Source organism: Pezoporus flaviventris, unplaced genomic scaffold (genome assembly GCF_033815535.1).
Source record: "Pezoporus flaviventris isolate CSIRO_AGI_PZ_B2104156 unplaced genomic scaffold, CSIRO_AGI_Pfla_v1 ptg000063l, whole genome shotgun sequence".
NCBI classification, from domain to species: domain Eukaryota; kingdom Metazoa; phylum Chordata; class Aves; order Psittaciformes; family Psittacidae; genus Pezoporus; species Pezoporus flaviventris.
The window spans coordinates 4699260-4716539 of NW_026892611.1; the positions used below are offsets into that span (position 1 = coordinate 4699260).

Consider the following 17280-nt stretch of genomic DNA (forward strand, 5'->3'; position numbering starts at 1 on the left):
TTCATTGCAGCCAAAGTTTGAGTAGCGACTGTCGCTTTGCCCTCAAATCCGCCGATATTCTTTTCCTTTTGAAGGTGCTGGATAGTGTTGAACAAGGCCCTGTAAGCATAGGCCAAGCCCCAGCACGTTGCCGTGATTTGTCCATCTCTGGTATGGCCAGAATGACCACACACCTCATTTAAGTGTTTTACTAATTCTTCTGGATTTTGCAGTTGTTCGGTAGTGAAATTCCAAAATACTGGAGGGGCCCACTGACCTAGATACTTGCCCATACTATCCCACACACCCTGCCACTCATGGCTGTCCAGCCTCTGGGAAAATCTCTCGGTCCTCCTACATCGTCTTTTGACCCCAGACAAGACCCAAACCTGAATCTGCTTAACTCTTGAAATCAGTAGTGGGCAAAACACACTCTGTATGCGTGTTAGCATGGTGATTCCCATCACCATCAGTAAACAAGTCTCAACAGCATTAAAAGGCCATTTAAAAAATTCAAAACTCTCAAATGTAAATGGTCTGGGGGGACGACTAGGAGGGTAAAAGGATGTCTCCTTCACAGGTTGAGCACCTGAGAAGGAGAAAAAAGATGTGTAATTGCTAAGCACCTCCATCATATACCTCCCAAAGTATAAAGGTGGTGACCACACTGGGAACATAAACCGGATCAGTTTCATGATCAATGATTCTATTGTATTACAAGTCATTACCATAAAGTACAATGGGATAAAAACCTTAGCCCAAGCCCCACACTTGAAAAACACTAATACAGCCAATACCGGATGGACGTAAGATATGGTATACTGAAACTGTGAGATCAAGAGGAAAAACCTTGAGAGCCAATAAATCAGCATTGTGACGAGTGACTATCAATCCAGTCAGATCTGTTCTTATCTCAACCCCTCGTGCCCCACGTTGGGCGCCAAAAAGAACTGTCGTGGTTTAAACCCAGTCAGGTAACTTGTTCACTCACTCCCAGTGAGTGGTGCCGAGCTGACAACAATCAAGGTCCGTGTCCGTCTCCCCCCCCCCCCCCCCCCCTGCACCGGGGGTCTCCCCTTCCCCGCTCCCGGAGGAACGGGGAGGAGGATCGAGAGAGTGCAACTCCTACGGGTTGAGACAAGAACAGTCCAGCAACAAATCACCACCGCTACTATCAGCTAAAACAATGATAAGGGAAAATAACAAGGGAAGAGAATACGATACCACCGGCCAAGAAAACGAGTTCCACCCGGAAGCCCGTGTCCTTCCGGGTAACTCCCAGTTACCCCCCACCCTGGGCATGACGTGCTGTGGTATGGAATACCTCCCCGGCTAGCCCGGGTCAGGCGCCCCGTCTCTGCCTCCTCACAGCTTCCCCTCCTCCCTGGCAGAGCATGAGCCTCACAGAGTCCTTGGTCAGGGTAAACATCACTTAGCAACAACCGAAAACATCGGCTTCACCAACGCTGCTCTCAAACTAGAAGTCAAAACACAGCACTGCACCAGTTAACACAAAGGAAAAAACATGACTGCTACTGCTGAACCCAGGACATAAAGCCATGTTGGCTGCTCTTAATGACCCCCTCATCCTTGATAATATGCCTAGAGATGGTGTCAAGGATAAGTTGTTCCCTCACCTTTCCAGGGATGGAGGTAAGGCTGATCGGTCTATAATTACCCGGGTCCTCCTTCTTGCCCTTCTTATAGACCGGCGTGACATTTGCCATCCTCCAATCCTCAGGCACCTCACCTGTTTCCCACGACTTACCAAAGATGATGGAGAGTGGCTCAGCAATGACCTCCACCAGCTCCCTCAGCACCCGCGGGTGTATTCCATCCGGACCCATCGATTTATAGATGTCCAGATTACTTAACTGATCCCTAACCCAATCCTCATCTACCAAAGCAAACTCCTCCTTTATCCTGACTCCTTCCGGGGCTATAGGAATCTGGGTCCCCCGGGGAGAGTCTGCAGGAGTAAAGACAGAGGCAAAGAAGGCATTCAACACCTCTGCCTTCCTTATATCCTCTGTCTCCAGGGCACCCACCTCATTCAGCAGTGGGCCTATACTGCTTCTTGTGTTAGTTTTATTCGCTATGTATTTGAAGAAGCCCTTTCTATTGTCCTTGACGCGACTTGCCAGATTAAGTTCCAAGGAGGCCTTAGCTGTCCTAATTGCTTCCCTGCATCCTCTAACAGCTGTCCTATATTCCTCCCAAGTAGCCAGCCCCTCCTTCCATAATCCACAGATTCTCTTTTTCCGTACGAGTTTGCCCAGCAGTTCCTTGTTTAACCATGCTGGTCTCCTGGCTCCCCTACTTGACTTCCTACTCATTGGGACACTCTGATCCTGAGCTTTGAAGAAATGATTCTTGAATGCTGACCAACTATCTTGAGCCCCTTTACCACCTAGTACCCTTTGCCATCATACTTCCCTTAGCAATTGATTGAAGAGGCCAAAGATTGCCCTTTGGAAATCCAGAAATGTGGCCTTGCTAGGTATTCTATTCCTCCCACACAAGATCCTAAACTCCACCATCTCATGGTCACTGCAGCCCAGGCTGCCATTGACCGTCACTACTTCAACCAGACCGTCCTTGTTGGTGAGTACCAGATCCAGCAGCGCTCCTCTCCTAGTTGGTTCGTCCACCATTTGCATTAAGAAGTTATCATCAATGCACTGGAGGAACCTCCTAGACTGTGAACGACTGGCTGCGTAAGTCTTCCAGCAAATATCGGGGTAGTTAAAATCCCCCATAAGGACCAAGGCATGTAGTCGTGAGGCTGCTTTCAATTGCCTGTAGAAAGCCTCGTCAACTCCTTCGTCCTGATCAGGAGGTCTGTAATAGACCCCCACAACTGTGCCCCCCGTACCAGCCTGTCCCTTAATTCGCACCCACAGACTTTCCACCTGGTCCTCATCTGCCCCTGGACAGAACTCTTTCACATAAAGAGCAACTCCACCATCTCGCTTTGCTGATCTATCTTTCCTAAAAAGGACATAGCCATCCATAACCACATTCCAGTCATGCGAGCTGTCCCACCATGTCTCTGTAATTGCCACCAGGTCATAACCTTTAGACCGCACACAGACTTCTAACTCCTCCTGTTTATTCCCCATGCTGCGTGCATTGGCGTACAGGCATTTCAGGGGCGAGCTGAGCATGCTAGTGGCACCTTTGGAAGGTGGGAGGCCTTCTGGTCTTCATTCATACTAGAACATTGCCCCGCCAGTTCAGCGACCTGTGGCTGCCCTGCCCTTGAGCCTGCCCAGGTGCTGTTCCTCTCTGCGTCCCGCCATCCCTGACCCCCTAAACTTCTTAAACGCAGGACTTGGACAAGAAAACATCGGTCATCTAATGCCGTCTCCAGTGCGCGTACGGTTCTACTCATGGCTTTTTGAGTCCTCTTGACTAGTCTGGCTCTGAACATTAGGACACGTGCTGGGTATCTTGCCATAAGAAGACTCCATCTAACATGAGCAAAACGTGGAGCTCAGGGCACCCCAAGGGGACGCAAATGACCAGGGGGAAACAGGCCTCTTTCCCCTCCCAGCATCGCCCTGCCTCTCATGTTCTGAATGGCAGGTTGCCGTGGTGCCCTTTGTGACAGGCCCTTAGTGACGCGCCCTCCGTGACCCACTGTAGTGCCCTTAGTGATGTGCCCTCCGTGACCCACCACGGTGCCCTTTGTGACGTGCCTTTGTGATGTGCCCTTGGTCACACCCCAGGGCACTGTATAAAAGTCAGCAGGCCACATCCTTCGTGCCAGTGTCCGGCAGGACGGTGACGGGACAGAGCGGGAGCGAGAGACTGGCGCAGACCCCTGAGCGCAGCCCACGTTGTTCCCCACTGCCCCAGCAGCCCCGCAGTGCCGAGACACTTCTTTCAACCCTACTCGTTCCTCACCCCTATCCTTTTGTCCGGCAAGGATGGAAGAGGAACGCGCTGCACACATGCGGTTTATCCAGACTTTCCTGCAGAGCTCAGAGAAGGTAACCGCAGCCGTTTCCAGGCTAGCAGTGCCCGTGTCTCCTGATGGGGCCACTGGCTCTGCTGCCAGGCTGCTGGGGGCTGCTGGCTGGGCAGAGCTGCTCCCCCGGGTCTCCTGCACAGCACTGCAGCCCCACTGCTCCAGTCCCGCTGGCCACGTGCCCCCCTTCTCACGCTGCCTGTTTGTGTCTCTGCCCCCCGGCTGCCCAGGAGGAGGCTCAGAAGGTGAAATTCCTGCAGGCCGTCTTCAGCCTCTGCACAGCTCCCAGGGACCAGGGCTGCTTAGAGGAACTAAAGGAGTTCTGTGTGCAGTGTCAGGTGGTGGAGAACATCAAGGTGAGGGGACACACGGCCGGCCTGAGGAAGGGGGCAAGTTGCCAGGCACCGGCACACTGTGAGGACACACAGGGCCCGTGCAGGGGGAGGGCAGGGACCAGCGTGCGCAGGCAGACACTGAGCTGCAGGGCTGAGCAGCCCTGGCAGCGGGGCCACGCTGGGGGCCAGAGCTGGGCTTGGGGACAGAGGGTGTCTGCCAGCCCTGCCGCCTGGGCCTGGGTCTGCTGGCACTGGGTGCTGGCAGCCGCCAGGTCCCATCCTGCTTGTGTTCTGCAGGCGCTGACCCCTCTCCTCAGGCACCGCAGCAGTGGCTGCGGGTGCTGCCCTTCTTCCCATGCCTCGCAGTCCCTCCTGCTTTTCTGCCCAGGTCTGACCGGGGCAGAGACCCACTGGGACCTGCCTGTCCTGCACAGGGAGCCCAGCTCTGAAGTTCGGCGCTCCTGACGTCTCAGGGAGCCGTACGCCCATTCCCCCATTGCAGGATCACCGCCCCCCGGGAGGGTGCTGCCCAAAAGCCCAGCCTTCACGGAGAGGGAACACAGGCCTGTGCTCACGGGGAGGGCACAGAAAGAAGCAGACTCTACCCTGGGGTGGCATCTGCCTCCCTTCAGGGCCACAAGGACTTCATGAGTCCAGCCAGGACTTGAGCAGTGCTGCTGCTGCTGCTGCTGGCACGGGCACCAGCTCCCAGGGCACAGCAGCACTTTCTCTCCTTCCAGATGCTGCTGCCCTTCATCAACATCAAGCACCCAGCTGTGTGTGAACGGGCCGTGGCAAGGATCGCAAAGCTGGCCGATTTGATGGCCAGCTCTTCCTCAGTGCAGGTAGGGAGGCAGGCACCCTCCAGCCAGGCTGTCTCCCATTCCCTGCCCACCGTGGGCAGCAGCCTGCGGCTCAAATGCCTGAGGCATTCAGCACGGCTCTGCCCTGGGCAAGGGTCTCGGCTTCTCTTTTTCCCATGTTTTTTCCTCCCCAGTGCCCTTTCTGCCAGCAGCCATCTTGGCCCCCAGTCCTGTGCAGGTCAGCACTGCCCAAGGAGCATGGCGGGAGGCCAGGCCTGGCAGCTCTCCCTGCCCGGCTGCCCAGCTCGCTGCTCTGGGAGGGCCCTGCACAACTCCGACCCTCCAGGATCCTTCCCTGGGGCAGTCTCAGGTTCGGAGCTTTTGTTGCGCTGCTGCCCCTCAGCCCTTCTACCTGTCCTGCCTCCCTTGCCCAGGTCTGGAGCTTGCTTGGACACGACCACAGCTCTTCCCACCATGACATCAGCAAGGACTGCTTGCTGGGACAGCTGCTGGGACGTCTCATTGTTTGCTGGACTAGCAAGATCTGGGCGATCCAGCAGGAGGCTTTGGTTGCTCTTCATCACCTCTCCATATTCATCCAGCACCAAAAATGTAAGAGAAGCTCTGTGGGCTTCATCCCTCCACACACAGACGTCTCCTCATAGTCCTGCTTGTTTCCCCAAGTATTGTAGTGGATTCTTTTTGTGCTTGCTGGAGGCTGTCCAGGGCAGCCTGCCCTCTTCCCTCACCTCCTTTGCCCGTCACAGCTGCTTCCCGCAGCATCCCAGCTATTGTTTTGCTGCAGAAGCCGAGTGCTCACCACAAGTCCGGCACTGCTCTTTGCTGCTCTCCTTCCCACTCTTCTCAGGGCCTCTCAGAACCCAGCAGTTCCATGGTCCCCATAGCCAAAGCTGTCACTGATGGTAATCAGTGCTGTGTCCTAATGACTCTTCCGTGATCCCCTCATGTTTAGGCATGACGTCACCTCAACCAGACAATTGTCATGATCATCCAGAGCATCCCCAGGCTGGAGGGAAGAGGGAAGCAGGGAAACCCTCCTGTCTTTCTCTGTGCAGCACGATTAGCATGGCAAAGGTAATGAGCTTCTTCCTTGCTGGGCCTCTTGTCTGGGGCATCAGAACGAGACTGGTGCAAGCAAAGGGATCCAGAACCAGCGGGCTTGGCATGACCTCACTGTCCCTGGTCAGAGGGTTGCTGCTGTTCTGGAGCAGGGACTTCAGAGGGCTGCACTCCAGGGTCCCTCCTCTCTCACCTAGGGACCTCTCTTCTTATCCTCTACTCCGCAACGACTGCAGCCCCTGCTGCCAGCTTTCCCGTGGGTCCTCTCGCCAGAGCTGCTCTCACTGCCCAGCTGAGCAGCACTATCAGGGCACTCAGTGTAACACGTCTTCCCCGCCTTCCTCCTTCCTGCAGGCATTTGAGGAATACCTCCACCCTGCTGATAAGACAGTCATCATCCTCAGGGCCATACAGGCCATGAGAGACTCATGCGTATGTGACAAGGAAGAGTTGATCAGCGTCCTGAACGTGGCCATGACAGAACCTGCCTCCTGGCTGACAGAGGTAAGCAGCCTGTGGCTGCCCTGTCCTCCAGTCCTTCCAGGCACTGTTCCTCCCTACATCCCATCTCCCCTCACCCAGGTGCTTCAGGCACCTTGAAGCCATTTCATGCCAGTAGAGTAGGATGGGAAGGGCAGCTGTTTCAGCAGCAGCTGAGGAAATGGCTGCAGTCTGGTGGCAGCACCACCCTCACCCGTGTGCTCTCCAGGTGCGGATCATCACGCGCTGCATCTATAACAACTTGCAGCACATCAGCGCAGCATCAGCCCGGTGCAGCCTGAAGTCGCTGTTTCTAAGCATGGCACAGCAGAAGCCCAGGGAGATGATCTTGAGCCTTATAGATATCTCTCCAGCATGTAACAGGTACTGACCCCCACAGCCCTTGTGGGTTTGTTCCATGTGGGGAGAGGGACGTGGAGGCCCACAGAAAACTGCAGGACACCCCTGAGGAGCTGGGCCCTGTACCCCATCACTCTCTCCTGCCCTGCTGGGTTGGCCAGGCCTGCAGTAGCCAAAGCTGTCCAAGCCAGACCCGAGGCCTGCCACGAGTTTCCTCCCTGCCCCACAGGGAACAGTTTCAGCCCCCTCCTGCCTGCCCCATCTGGGACCTGGGCACTCCCAGTGAGGGGTCAGGAAGGGCCAGGGCTGCAGCACAGCCTGGCTGCTGCAGGGCTGGCCCAGGCACCGTGTGGTGGCCAAGGCAGCCCTGCTGACAGTGTTCTCTTTCAGCAAAGTTGCTCAGGCCATGTGGGAAGCGCTGCTGTCCCAGCCCCTCATCTTGGTGAAGGTCTTGAGGGAGCTGAGAAGGAACCTCCAGCACCTGCAGTTACGTATCAGACACGGATTCTGCAGAGTGAAGTTCTGTATCCGGCTCTTGGCTGTGAGTAACCAGACCAGTCCTTGCTCATACTCAGGGCTGTGCCTGCCTCTCCAGAAACACAGGCACAGCCCTCTTCCCTGCCATCTGCCCCCAAACAGTCACCTCCTCTGGGAAATAGGGATGCAGCCCGTTAGGGCCAGCCCAGCGCCAGGTTCCCCTGTGCCAGCCACACAGGGCCATGCCACGCTGCTTGGGTGCGGGTGCACAAAGTTCCTGTCAGTGCTCTGCTTACACCAGCAGAGCCGGCACAGACAAGCGTGTGGTGTGCGGCTGGTGTCCCCCAGCACGGGCTCTCTGTCCCCGGTGCCCTTGTCTTGAGCTGCCAGCGGGACCCAGGAGCTGCACAGTGCCGGGAGCCCTGCAGGCTCGGCCGGTCCCTCACTGCCATCTTTGTTTCAGCTCCTGGCCTGCAGCGATGTGACACCAGAGGAATTCGCTGGGGTGTACAACAGGGAGAAGTTCCCGTGGTGTCAAAATGTGGTGCTGTTCTCGCTGACGCTCACAGGCCTCATCACGTTGTCACAGTCACCTGACACGGTGAGCAGGGCATAGGCAAGGGAAGCCGTGTTGGCCTCCTGGGGCTGGGCAGTGGGTAACGCGGCGGCTTGACCAGGGCTGGGAATCGGGAGCTGGGGTCACGGCACCAAATGCCCTCAACGTCCAGTCACAGGCCCCGATCCCCTCAGTGCACCATGGGGATGGCCTGCCAGGAGGCTGCTGCAGGGATTCCTGTGCCACTGCCCAGTCAGTCAGGCAGGAGTCTGGTGCTTAAATGCCAGAACATTTTGGCCTGGGTGGTCCTTCGCCACTTGACATACAAGGAATTCTGTGCTTTGTACAGGCAAAGAAAATACTGGTCCTGCTGCCAGATTTGATATACATGCTGCAGACAGCCCACAGTAAGAACAGAAAGAAGATGCTGCTCATTTTCAGAAATGTGATGGGTCATTTGAAGAAGGACAGCTCCACTGCTCTGCAGCTGGCCGAGAATCTCCCGCAACTGTTTGATGATGTAAGGCTGCTATGGAAGCCTGATCCTCACTGATGGGCCCTTTGCAAGGACAAGTGCCTGTTAGCAGAGCCTGGTGGCAGCACTTCCATGGGGCTGTGCCCCTCCTCATGCCCCTGCGCTCTCACGGGGATGCCTTCTGGGCTCTGCAGCCCAGCTCAGCTTCTCCCTGACTTGCTGATGGCTCTGGGAGACCTGAAACCCCTCCCCTCAGCCACGCTGACGCCCTTGCTCAGGGAGCTGCTGCTACTGACGCCCTTCTGTCCTCCTCCTCCTCACCAGGTGTCCAGCCAGGTGCGAGAGCTCTCCATCTGCCTATTCAAAGAAGTAATACAGATGGCGGATTGGAAGCACCAGCGGCAGATGCGGAAGAACGTGCAGGGGAGCCTGGTCCCACTCGTGTTGCACATGAGTGATGAGACTGAGAGTGTGGCCAAGGTACAGATTGCAAACCTGAGCAGTGGTGTGGGGAAGGGCATGCTGAGCCCGCGGGGGTGGCCTGGGCAGCAGGGAGGGCAGGAGAAGCTGGCAGGGACATTTGCCACGCCTGCCCTATGTGGTCCAGCAGGGCTCAGCAGCAGCCCATGGCCACCAAGGCCTGAAGAGCAGAGTCCCCAGGGACTACCCAGCTGTCCCTGCAGGTGCTGGGGGCCAGGGCTTTGGGCCGCAAGCCCTGTCCACAATCTCCCCAATCGTTGTCCTCCTCTGCAGGCCTCTCACGAAGCCTTCTGTGTAGCTGCAAAGGTGCTCAAATGGAAATGGCTCAGTCACCACGTGCAGGCACTGGAGAGATGGAGAACTGTGGAGCGCTTGGTGAGGATAAGTCCCAGGCTGTACATGGGGTGCCCCCTGTGCAGTGGTGCCTCGCCTGCAGTGCTTCAGCCCAGAGCCTGCAGCCTGGTGCTGCATCCTCCTTCCCTGCCCTCAGGCAGAGCTCCCAAGGGCTCACCTCTCCACCCTCAGGATGTTGCAGGAGACCCATCTGGGCCCTTGCAGCGGCACAGAGGGCTCTCGGGACCTCCAGACCCTGCTTTGCATGTAGCTGTCTCTGAACCTCAGCCCCACAGGGCTCCTTGCTGGGAGATGCAAATGTCCTGAGGATGAAGGGGGGTGTGTGGGGTGCTGGGAAGGGGGACTGTCCCAGGTAACTGGGGAGGGTGTGTATCATCCCTGCGCCCTTTTGCTCTCTCCAGCTGGAGCACGACCGGAGCAGGGCTGAAGAATATGTGCGTCAAAGCATGCCTTATCTGCAGCACGCTCAGGTCACCGTGCGAATGGCAGCCGTGAGGTTCATCGGTGAGCCGCAGTCCCTGGAGTCCCCCTTATGGCAGCCTGGCCCCAGTCCCATCTGCTGCACTGGCAGCGAGGAGCAGCCCTGTGGCTGCCAGAGCCCCAGCTGCCCTGTACAGGGCCTGTGCAGCCAGGGGCTCTGTGCTTCCCCCTCCTACCCCTGCCCTGGCAGCAGGGCTCAGTGGCACCTTGCTCAGTGGCACCTCCCCTCGGGTCCTGTCCTTCCCTGGGGTCACCCCGCTGAGGGGAGGGAAGGGGTTCAGCCCAACCTTCAGAGCCGGGGCCACGATACTAGGAGTGTGCTGGGCGGCAGCAGGTCTGACCGAGCTCTCTGCACAGGACTGGCTGCGCGGTACCTGAATGACAGCAGCAAGGACACGCTGCAGGAGATCTTCAAGGGTGAGTAGGGGCAGTGCTGTGTGTGATGGGGCTGGCGGGGACAGGGGACAGAGCCTGGGCAGCGTGCTGTCCTGCTGTCCTGCTCCAGGGAACATCTTGGGGGCATTTGCTGTAATCCTGAGCAGCAGCTTCCAGGTGATCCATTTGTCTGCCTGCGCCTCCTGACCAGGGAAAGGGATGGTTGGGGCTGGCATGGTCTGAAAGAGATGCCTGTGGGTCTCTGCAGATCAGTGGGTTTCAGCTCTGCTCTTTTTCCGTCTGTTGCAGCACTCCATCCTTTGACAGGAGAAGAGGAATGTCAGGTCTCATCCCTGGTACAACAGACAATATACATCCTGACCTGTATATGGATGCAGAAAAGACGGAGGCGGACCCTGTAGGCGTTGTGCTCCTGACTCTGAAAAGCCAGGCAGCAGTTAAGCCCTGCTTAAGAAAATGTGACTTTTTGATTAAAGCTCCAACCACAATTCCAAGGCCATGGTGTCCTTCGCAAGCAGCATGGAAGGCCACGCAGCAGCCGCTGGGCAGCGGTTGCGTCCTGGCTCCACGTACCCACCTGGCCATGGTTGCAAACTGGGGAGTGTTTGGTGAGGAGAATCCCGAGGCTGGACACGGGGTGCCCCCTGTGCAGCGGTGCTTTGGCTGCCCTGCTCCAGCCAAGAGCACTGCTCACATACGAGGCAGCCCGTCCTGTCCCTCCTTCAGCTCTTACAGCTGCTTCCCACAGCATCCCAGGCACTGTTTTGCTGCAGAAGCTGAATGCTCACCACAAGTCCGGCACTATTCTTTGCTACCTCCTTCCCTCTCCTCTCAGGACCTCTCAGAACCCAGTTGTTCTGAGGTCCCCACAGCCAAAGCAAACTCTTCCCTCCTGATACAACCTGGAGGAAACCTTTCCCCTGAGCCGACTGGGCAAGGCAGAGTGGGAAGGAGAGAATAGGTTCCTGTTTTGCTGCAGAGCGGGTCTGGGTGGCGGGCCCATGGCAAGCCCCTGGGCACCTGATAGTCCCAGAGTACCGGCAGGAAAATCATCCCAGGGCACCGGTCCAGTGGCAGCGGGTACCGGCAGGTCTGTGGCGGGGCTCTGCGGGGACACAATGGTCAGCGCCGCCTTTAGCGGAAGGAGTATCCAATCTGGTCCTCCCCTGGTGCTCACCCGAGGCAGTAGCAGTGGGACAGGTTCTCTGAGGACAGACCGTGTCTGCGGCCGGGCCGCCGTTAGCAACCGTTTTGCCGTGGATACCTGGATCTTCTTCTATACTTGTGTCGTGGTTTAAACCCAGTCAGGCAACTCGTTCACTCCCTCCCTCCCTTCCCACCCTCCCCCTACTCCCGGAGGGACGGAGACGAGAATCGAAAAGAATGCAGCTCCCACGGGTTGAGACAAGAATGGTCTAGCAACTAAGGTAGAACACAAACCACCACTGCCACCACCAATAATAACAATGATAAAGGAAAGAACAAGGGAAGAGAATACAGCACCTCACTGCCAGCCGACTGCCATCTCGCCCCCCCAGCCCAACCAAGCACCGACCGATGCCTCCTCCAACCCTGCAGTCTTAGCCCCTCCGGGTAACCATCAGTTACATCCTGGGCATGACGTGCTGTGGTATGGAATACCTCTTTGGTCAGTTTGGGTCAGGTGTCGTGCCTCTGCTTCCTCCCGGCTTCCCCTCCTCCCTGGCAGAGCATGAGGCTCACAAAGTCCTTGGCCAAACCAAAACATCATTGTTATCAGATCAGTTCCCAGCTACAAAGAAGGAGAAAAATGACTGCTAATGCTGAACCCAGGACAACTTGCTTGGTGCCCTTATGGCTGCACAGGTTTTACATCTATTCTGCAGTTGCTTTTGGGATCAGCATTTGAATTGTCATTCAGTTCTCCACCTCCAAACCCCAAAAGAAGGCAACTGAGCATGCAAGTGCTTTGTCTGAGAAGAGCCCAAAAATCTGTGTGTGGAAGTGAATAACTGCTGGGGAAAGGCACCCACTGGTGCAGTCAAATGCGCTACTTCACTGCAGGCCCACCTGGGTTGTTGCACAGGCCAACTGTAGTTCAGCGTTTATGACGGGTCTGGGTTGTCTTATGTTTGTGGGTAACTGAATGCCCTCATTGCTCTGGTGTTGTTCAGCTGAGTTCTGCTCTACTTCCCGTTTGTTAGTGAGGGAATGGGTCAGCCTGGGTTGCTCTGTCACTTCAGGCAAATCACTCTGCTTGTGCACAGTGTTTTCACGTTTCCTGTGATGTTAATGACAAGGTTGGGGTGGTTTTAGGACAGGAGTGGGATTAGGCCACTCAGGAATTTAAATCCTCCTTGTGCAGGTAAGTGAAGTGCTGCTGCATGAGCTGGGAAGCTCTTGGCTTCAGCTGGAGCCTGTTATCTCCGTGGTGTGCGAGCTGAGCTTGTTGTAGTGCGGCCCAGTTCAGAGAAAACTACTCGTGTGTTTTTCTAGAGGTGGCAGACACTCAGGTGCTTTGTTCCATTTGTGTAGTGCTGAGCCTGGTCACAGGACTGCAATTTTCAACGCTTTTGGGCAAAATTGGGGTACCATTGCTCTGAAAAGGGATGGAATGTGAGACAGTGCTTGTTTCACGGGGTGAAAAACCCACGGGGAATCCTGCTTCTTCTGAAGGGATAGAAGACAACCAGTCAATGGATGTGCCACCGTGCAGGCAAAGGAGATCTGTGTTGCTGGGGTAAATATTTTCTATGGGTCTCAGACTATCTGCTTTGTGAAGAGTTTGACTTGGAAAGCAGATCTCTCACTCCCTGTTCATTCAGACACAGAATCACAGAATCCTAAGGGTTGGAAGGGACCTCAAAAGATCATCTAGTCCAACCCTCCTACAAGAGCAGGGTAACCTAGAGTACATCACACAGGAACTTGTCCAGGCGGGCCTTGAGTATCTCCAGCGTAGGAGACCCCACAACCCCCCTGTGCAACCTGTTCCAGTGATCTGTCACTCTCACAGTAAAGAAAGTTTTCCTGATGTTCACATGGAACCTCCTATGCTCCAGTTTACACCCATTGCCCCTTGTCCCACCACTGGACATCACTGAAAAAAACCTAGCTCCATCATCCTGACACTCACCCTTTACATATCTGCAAACACTGATGAGGTCACCCCTCAGTCTCCTCCAAGCTAAGGAGTCCCAGCTCCCTCAGCCTCTCCTCATAAGAGAGATGTTCCATTCCCTTAATCATCTTTGTAGCTCTGCGCTGGACTCTTTCAAGCAATTCCCTGTCCTTCTTGAACTGTGGGGCCCAGAACTGGACACAATATTCCACATGCGGCCTCACCAAGGCAGAGTAGAGGGGGAGGAGTGCCTCTCTTGACCTACTAACCACAGCCTTTCTAATGCACCCTAGGATGCCATTGGCCTTCTTGGCCACAAGGGCACATTGTTGGCTCATAGTCATCCTCCTATCCACCAGGACCCCCAGGTCCCTTTCCCCTTCACTACTGTCCAGCAGGTCAGCCCCCAACCTGTACTGGTACATGGGGTTGTTCTTCCCCAGATGCAAGACTCTACACTTGCCCTTGTTGAATTTCATCAAGTTCCTCTCCGCCCAACTCTCCAGCCTGTCCAGGTCTCGCTGAATGGCGAGACAGCCCTCTGGTGTGTCAGCCACTCCTCCCAGTTTAGTATCATCAGCAAACTTGCTGAGGGTACATTCAGTTCCCTCATCCAGGTCGTTGATGAAAATATTAAACAGCACTGGTCCCAGCACCGACCCCTGAGGGACTCCATTAGTCACAGACCTCCAGCTAGATTCTGCCCCATTGACCATAACTCTCTGCCTTCTTCCTTCCAACCAGTTCTTGATCCACCTCACTACCTGATCATCAAGCCCACACTTCCTTAGCTTATCTATGAGGATGCTGTGGGAGACAGTATCAAATGCCTTACTGAAATCAAGAAAAACCACGTCTACTTCTCTACCATCATCCGCCCACCTAGTTACTTGCTCATATACGGTTGGTCAAACATGACTTCCCCTTGGTAAAGCCATGTTGGCTGCTCTTAATGACCCCCTCATCCTTGATAATATGCCTAGAGATGGTGTCAAGGATAAGTTGTTCCATCACCTTTCCAGGGATGGAGGTAAGGCTGACCGGTCTATAATTACCCGGGTCCTCCTTCTTGCCCTTCTTATAGACCGGCGTGACATTTGCCATCCTCCAATCCTCAGGCACCTCACCTGTTTCCCACGACTTACCAAAGATGATGGAGAGTGGCTCAGCAATGACCTCCACCAGCTCCCTCAGCACCCGCGGGTGTATTCCATCCGGACCCATCGATTTATAGATGTCCAGATTACTTAACTGATCCCTAACCCAATCCTCATCTACCAAAGCAAACTCCTCCTTTATCCTGACTCCTTCCGGGGCTATAGGAATCTGGGTCCCCCGGGGAGAGTCTGCAGGAGTAAAGACAGAGGCAAAGAAGGCATTCAACACCTCTGCCTTCCTTATATCCTCTGTCTCCAGGGCACCCACCTCATTCAGCAGTGGGCCTATACTGCTTCTTGTGTTAGTTTTATTCGCTATGTATTTGAAGAAGCCCTTTCTATTGTCCTTGACGCGACTTGCCAGATTAAGTTCCAAGGAGGCCTTAGCTGTCCTAATTGCTTCCCTGCATCCTCTAACAGCTGTCCTATATTCCTCCCAAGTAGCCAGCCCCTCCTTCCATAATCCACAGATTCTCTTTTTCCGTACGAGTTTGCCCAGCAGTTCCTTGTTTAACCATGCTGGTCTCCTGGCTCCCCTACTTGACTTCCTACTCATTGGGACACTCTGATCCTGAGCTTTGAAGAAATGATTCTTGAATGCTGACCAACTATCTTGAGCCCCTTTACCACCTAGTACCCTTTGCCATCATACTTCCCTTAGCAATTGATTGAAGAGGCCAAAGATTGCCCTTTGGAAATCCAGAAATGTGGCCTTGCTAGGTATTCTATTCCTCCCACACAAGATCCTAAACTCCACCATCTCATGGTCACTGCAGCCCAGGCTGCCATTGACCGTCACTACTTCAACCAGACCCTCCTTGTTGGTGAGTACCAGATCCAGCAGCGCTCCTCTCCTAGTTGGTTCGTCCACCATTTGCATTAAGAAGTTATCATCAATGCACTGGAGGAACCTCCTAGACTGTGAACGACTGGCTGCGTAAGTCTTCCAGCAAATATCGGGGTAGTTAAAATCCCCCATAAGGACCAAGGCATGTAGTCGTGAGGCTGCTTTCAATTGCCTGTAGAAAGCCTCGTCAACTCCTTCGTCCTGATCAGGAGGTCTGTAATAGACCCCCACAACTGTGCCCCCCGTACCAGCCTGTCCCTTAATTCGCACCCACAGACTTTCCACCTGGTCCTCATCTGCCCCTGGACAGAACTCTTTCACATAAAGAGCAACTCCACCATCTCGCTTTGCTGATCTATCTTTCCTAAAAAGGACATAGCCATCCATAACCACATTCCAGTCATGCGAGCTGTCCCACCATGTCTCTGTAATTGCCACCAGGTCATAACCTTTAGACCGCACACAGACTTCTAACTCCTCCTGTTTATTCCCCATGCTGCGTGCATTGGCGTACAGGCATTTCAGGGGCGAGCTGAGCATGCTAGTGGCACCTTTGGAAGGTGGGAGGCCTTCTGGTCTTCATTCATACTAGAACATTGCCCCGCCAGTTCAGCGACCTGTGGCTGCCCTGCCCTTGAGCCTGCCCAGGTGCTGTTCCTCTCTGCGTCCCGCCATCCCTGACCCCCTAAACTTCTTAAACGCAGGACTTGGACAAGAAAACATCGGTCATCTAATGCCGTCTCCAGTGCGCGTACGGTTCTACTCATGGCTTTTTGAGTCCTCTTGACTAGTCTGGCTCTGAACATTAGGACACGTGCTGGGTATCTTGCCATAAGAAGACTCCATCTAACATGAGCAAAACGTGGAGCTCAGGGCACCCCAAGGGGACGCAAATGACCAGGGGGAAACAGGCCTCTTTCCCCTCCCAGCATCGCCCTGCCTCTCATGTTCTGAATGGCAGGTTGCCGTGGTGCCCTTTGTGACAGGCCCTTAGTGACGCGCCCTCCGTGACCCACTGTAGTGCCCTTAGTGATGTGCCCTCCGTGACCCACCACGGTGCCCTTTGTGACGTGCCTTTGTGATGTGCCCTTGGTCACACCCCAGGGCACTGTATAAAAGTCAGCAGGCCACATCCTTCGTGCCAGTGTCCGGCAGGACGGTGACGGGACAGAGCGGGAGCGAGAGACTGGCGCAGACCCCTGAGCGCAGCCCACGTTGTTCCCCACTGCCCCAGCAGCCCCGCAGTGCCGAGACACTTCTTTCAACCCTGCTCGTTCCTCACCCCTATCCTTTTGTCCGGCAAGGATGGAAGAGGAACGCGCTGCACACATGCGGTTTATCCAGACTTTCCTGCAGAGCTCAGAGAAGGTAACCGCAGCCGTTTCCAGGCTAGCAGTGCCCGTGTCTCCTGATGGGGCCACTGGCTCTGCTGCCAGGCTGCTGGGGGCTGCTGGCTGGGCAGAGCTGCTCCCCCGGGTCTCCTGCACAGCACTGCAGCCCCACTGCTCCAGTCCCGCTGGCCACGTGCCCCCCTTCTCACGCTGCCTGTTTGTGTCTCTGCCCCCCGGCTGCCCAGGAGGAAGCTCAGAAGGTGAAATTCCTGCAGGCCTTCTTCAGCCTCTGCACAGCTCCCAGGGACCAGGGCTGCTTAGAGGAACTAAAGGAGTTCTGTGTGCAGTGTCAGGTGGTGGAGAACATCAAGGTGAGGGGACACACGGCCGGCCTGAGGAAGGGGGCAAGTTGCCAGGCACCGGCACACTGTGAGGACACACAGGGCCCGTGCAGGGGGAGGGCAGGGACCAGCGTGCGCAGGCAGACACTGAGCTGCAGGGCTGAGCAGCCCTGGCAGCGGGGCCACGCTGGGGGCCAGAGCTGGGCTTGGGGACAGAGGGTGTCTGCCAGCCCTGCCGCCTGGGCCTGGGTCTGCTGGCACTGGGTGCTGGCAGCC

General features: G+C 55.6%; 3 protein-coding genes across 3 annotated transcripts in view; all 3 read left to right on the forward strand.

The window, feature by feature from the left end:
• Window positions 1–8103, forward strand: part of LOC133278197 (uncharacterized) — a 36447-nt gene extending 28344 nt beyond the window's left edge. The window contains exons 6-8 of the mRNA XM_061470726.1: window positions 6880–7034; window positions 7401–7551; window positions 7951–8103. Coding sequence (XP_061326710.1) covers window positions 6880–7034; window positions 7401–7551; window positions 7951–8103 — 459 coding nt within the window. The remainder of the gene's footprint in view (window positions 1–6879; window positions 7035–7400; window positions 7552–7950) is intronic.
• LOC133277970 (uncharacterized) lies at window positions 5230–6866 on the forward strand. The gene is made up of 2 exons (XM_061470327.1): window positions 5230–5702; window positions 6064–6866. The coding sequence occupies exons 1-2, from the start codon at window positions 5267–5269 to the stop codon at window positions 6768–6770; spliced, it is 1143 nt and encodes a 380-aa protein (XP_061326311.1). The 5' UTR covers window positions 5230–5266; the 3' UTR covers window positions 6771–6866.
• Window positions 8104–8387: 284 nt separating the features above from the next.
• Window positions 8388–10361, forward strand: LOC133277749 (maestro heat-like repeat family member 5). Its single transcript, XM_061469848.1, has 5 exons — window positions 8388–8563; window positions 8843–8998; window positions 9272–9373; window positions 9754–9856; window positions 10190–10361. The coding sequence occupies exons 1-5, from the start codon at window positions 8432–8434 to the stop codon at window positions 10255–10257; spliced, it is 561 nt and encodes a 186-aa protein (XP_061325832.1). The 5' UTR covers window positions 8388–8431; the 3' UTR covers window positions 10258–10361.
• The last annotated feature ends 6919 nt before the right edge of the window (window positions 10362–17280 follow it).

What these genes read in the sequence shown, in the direction of transcription:
- LOC133277749 (XM_061469848.1), top strand. Translation starts at nt 8,432, where the DNA reads ATGCTGCAGACAGCCCACAGTAAGAACAGAAAGAAGATGCTGCTCATT. An exon ending in TCCCGCAACTGTTTGATGAT is followed by an intron (nt 8,564 to 8,842) that starts GTAAGGCTGCTA and finishes CCTCCTCACCAG; the next exon opens with GTGTCCAGCCAGGTGCGAGA. An exon ending in GGAGAACTGTGGAGCGCTTG is followed by an intron (nt 9,374 to 9,753) that starts GTGAGGATAAGT and finishes TGCTCTCTCCAG; the next exon opens with CTGGAGCACGACCGGAGCAG.
- LOC133277970 (XM_061470327.1), top strand. Translation starts at nt 5,267, where the DNA reads ATGTTTTTTCCTCCCCAGTGCCCTTTCTGCCAGCAGCCATCTTGGCCC. An exon ending in ATTCATCCAGCACCAAAAAT is followed by an intron (nt 5,703 to 6,063) that starts GTAAGAGAAGCT and finishes CCTCATGTTTAG; the next exon opens with GCATGACGTCACCTCAACCA.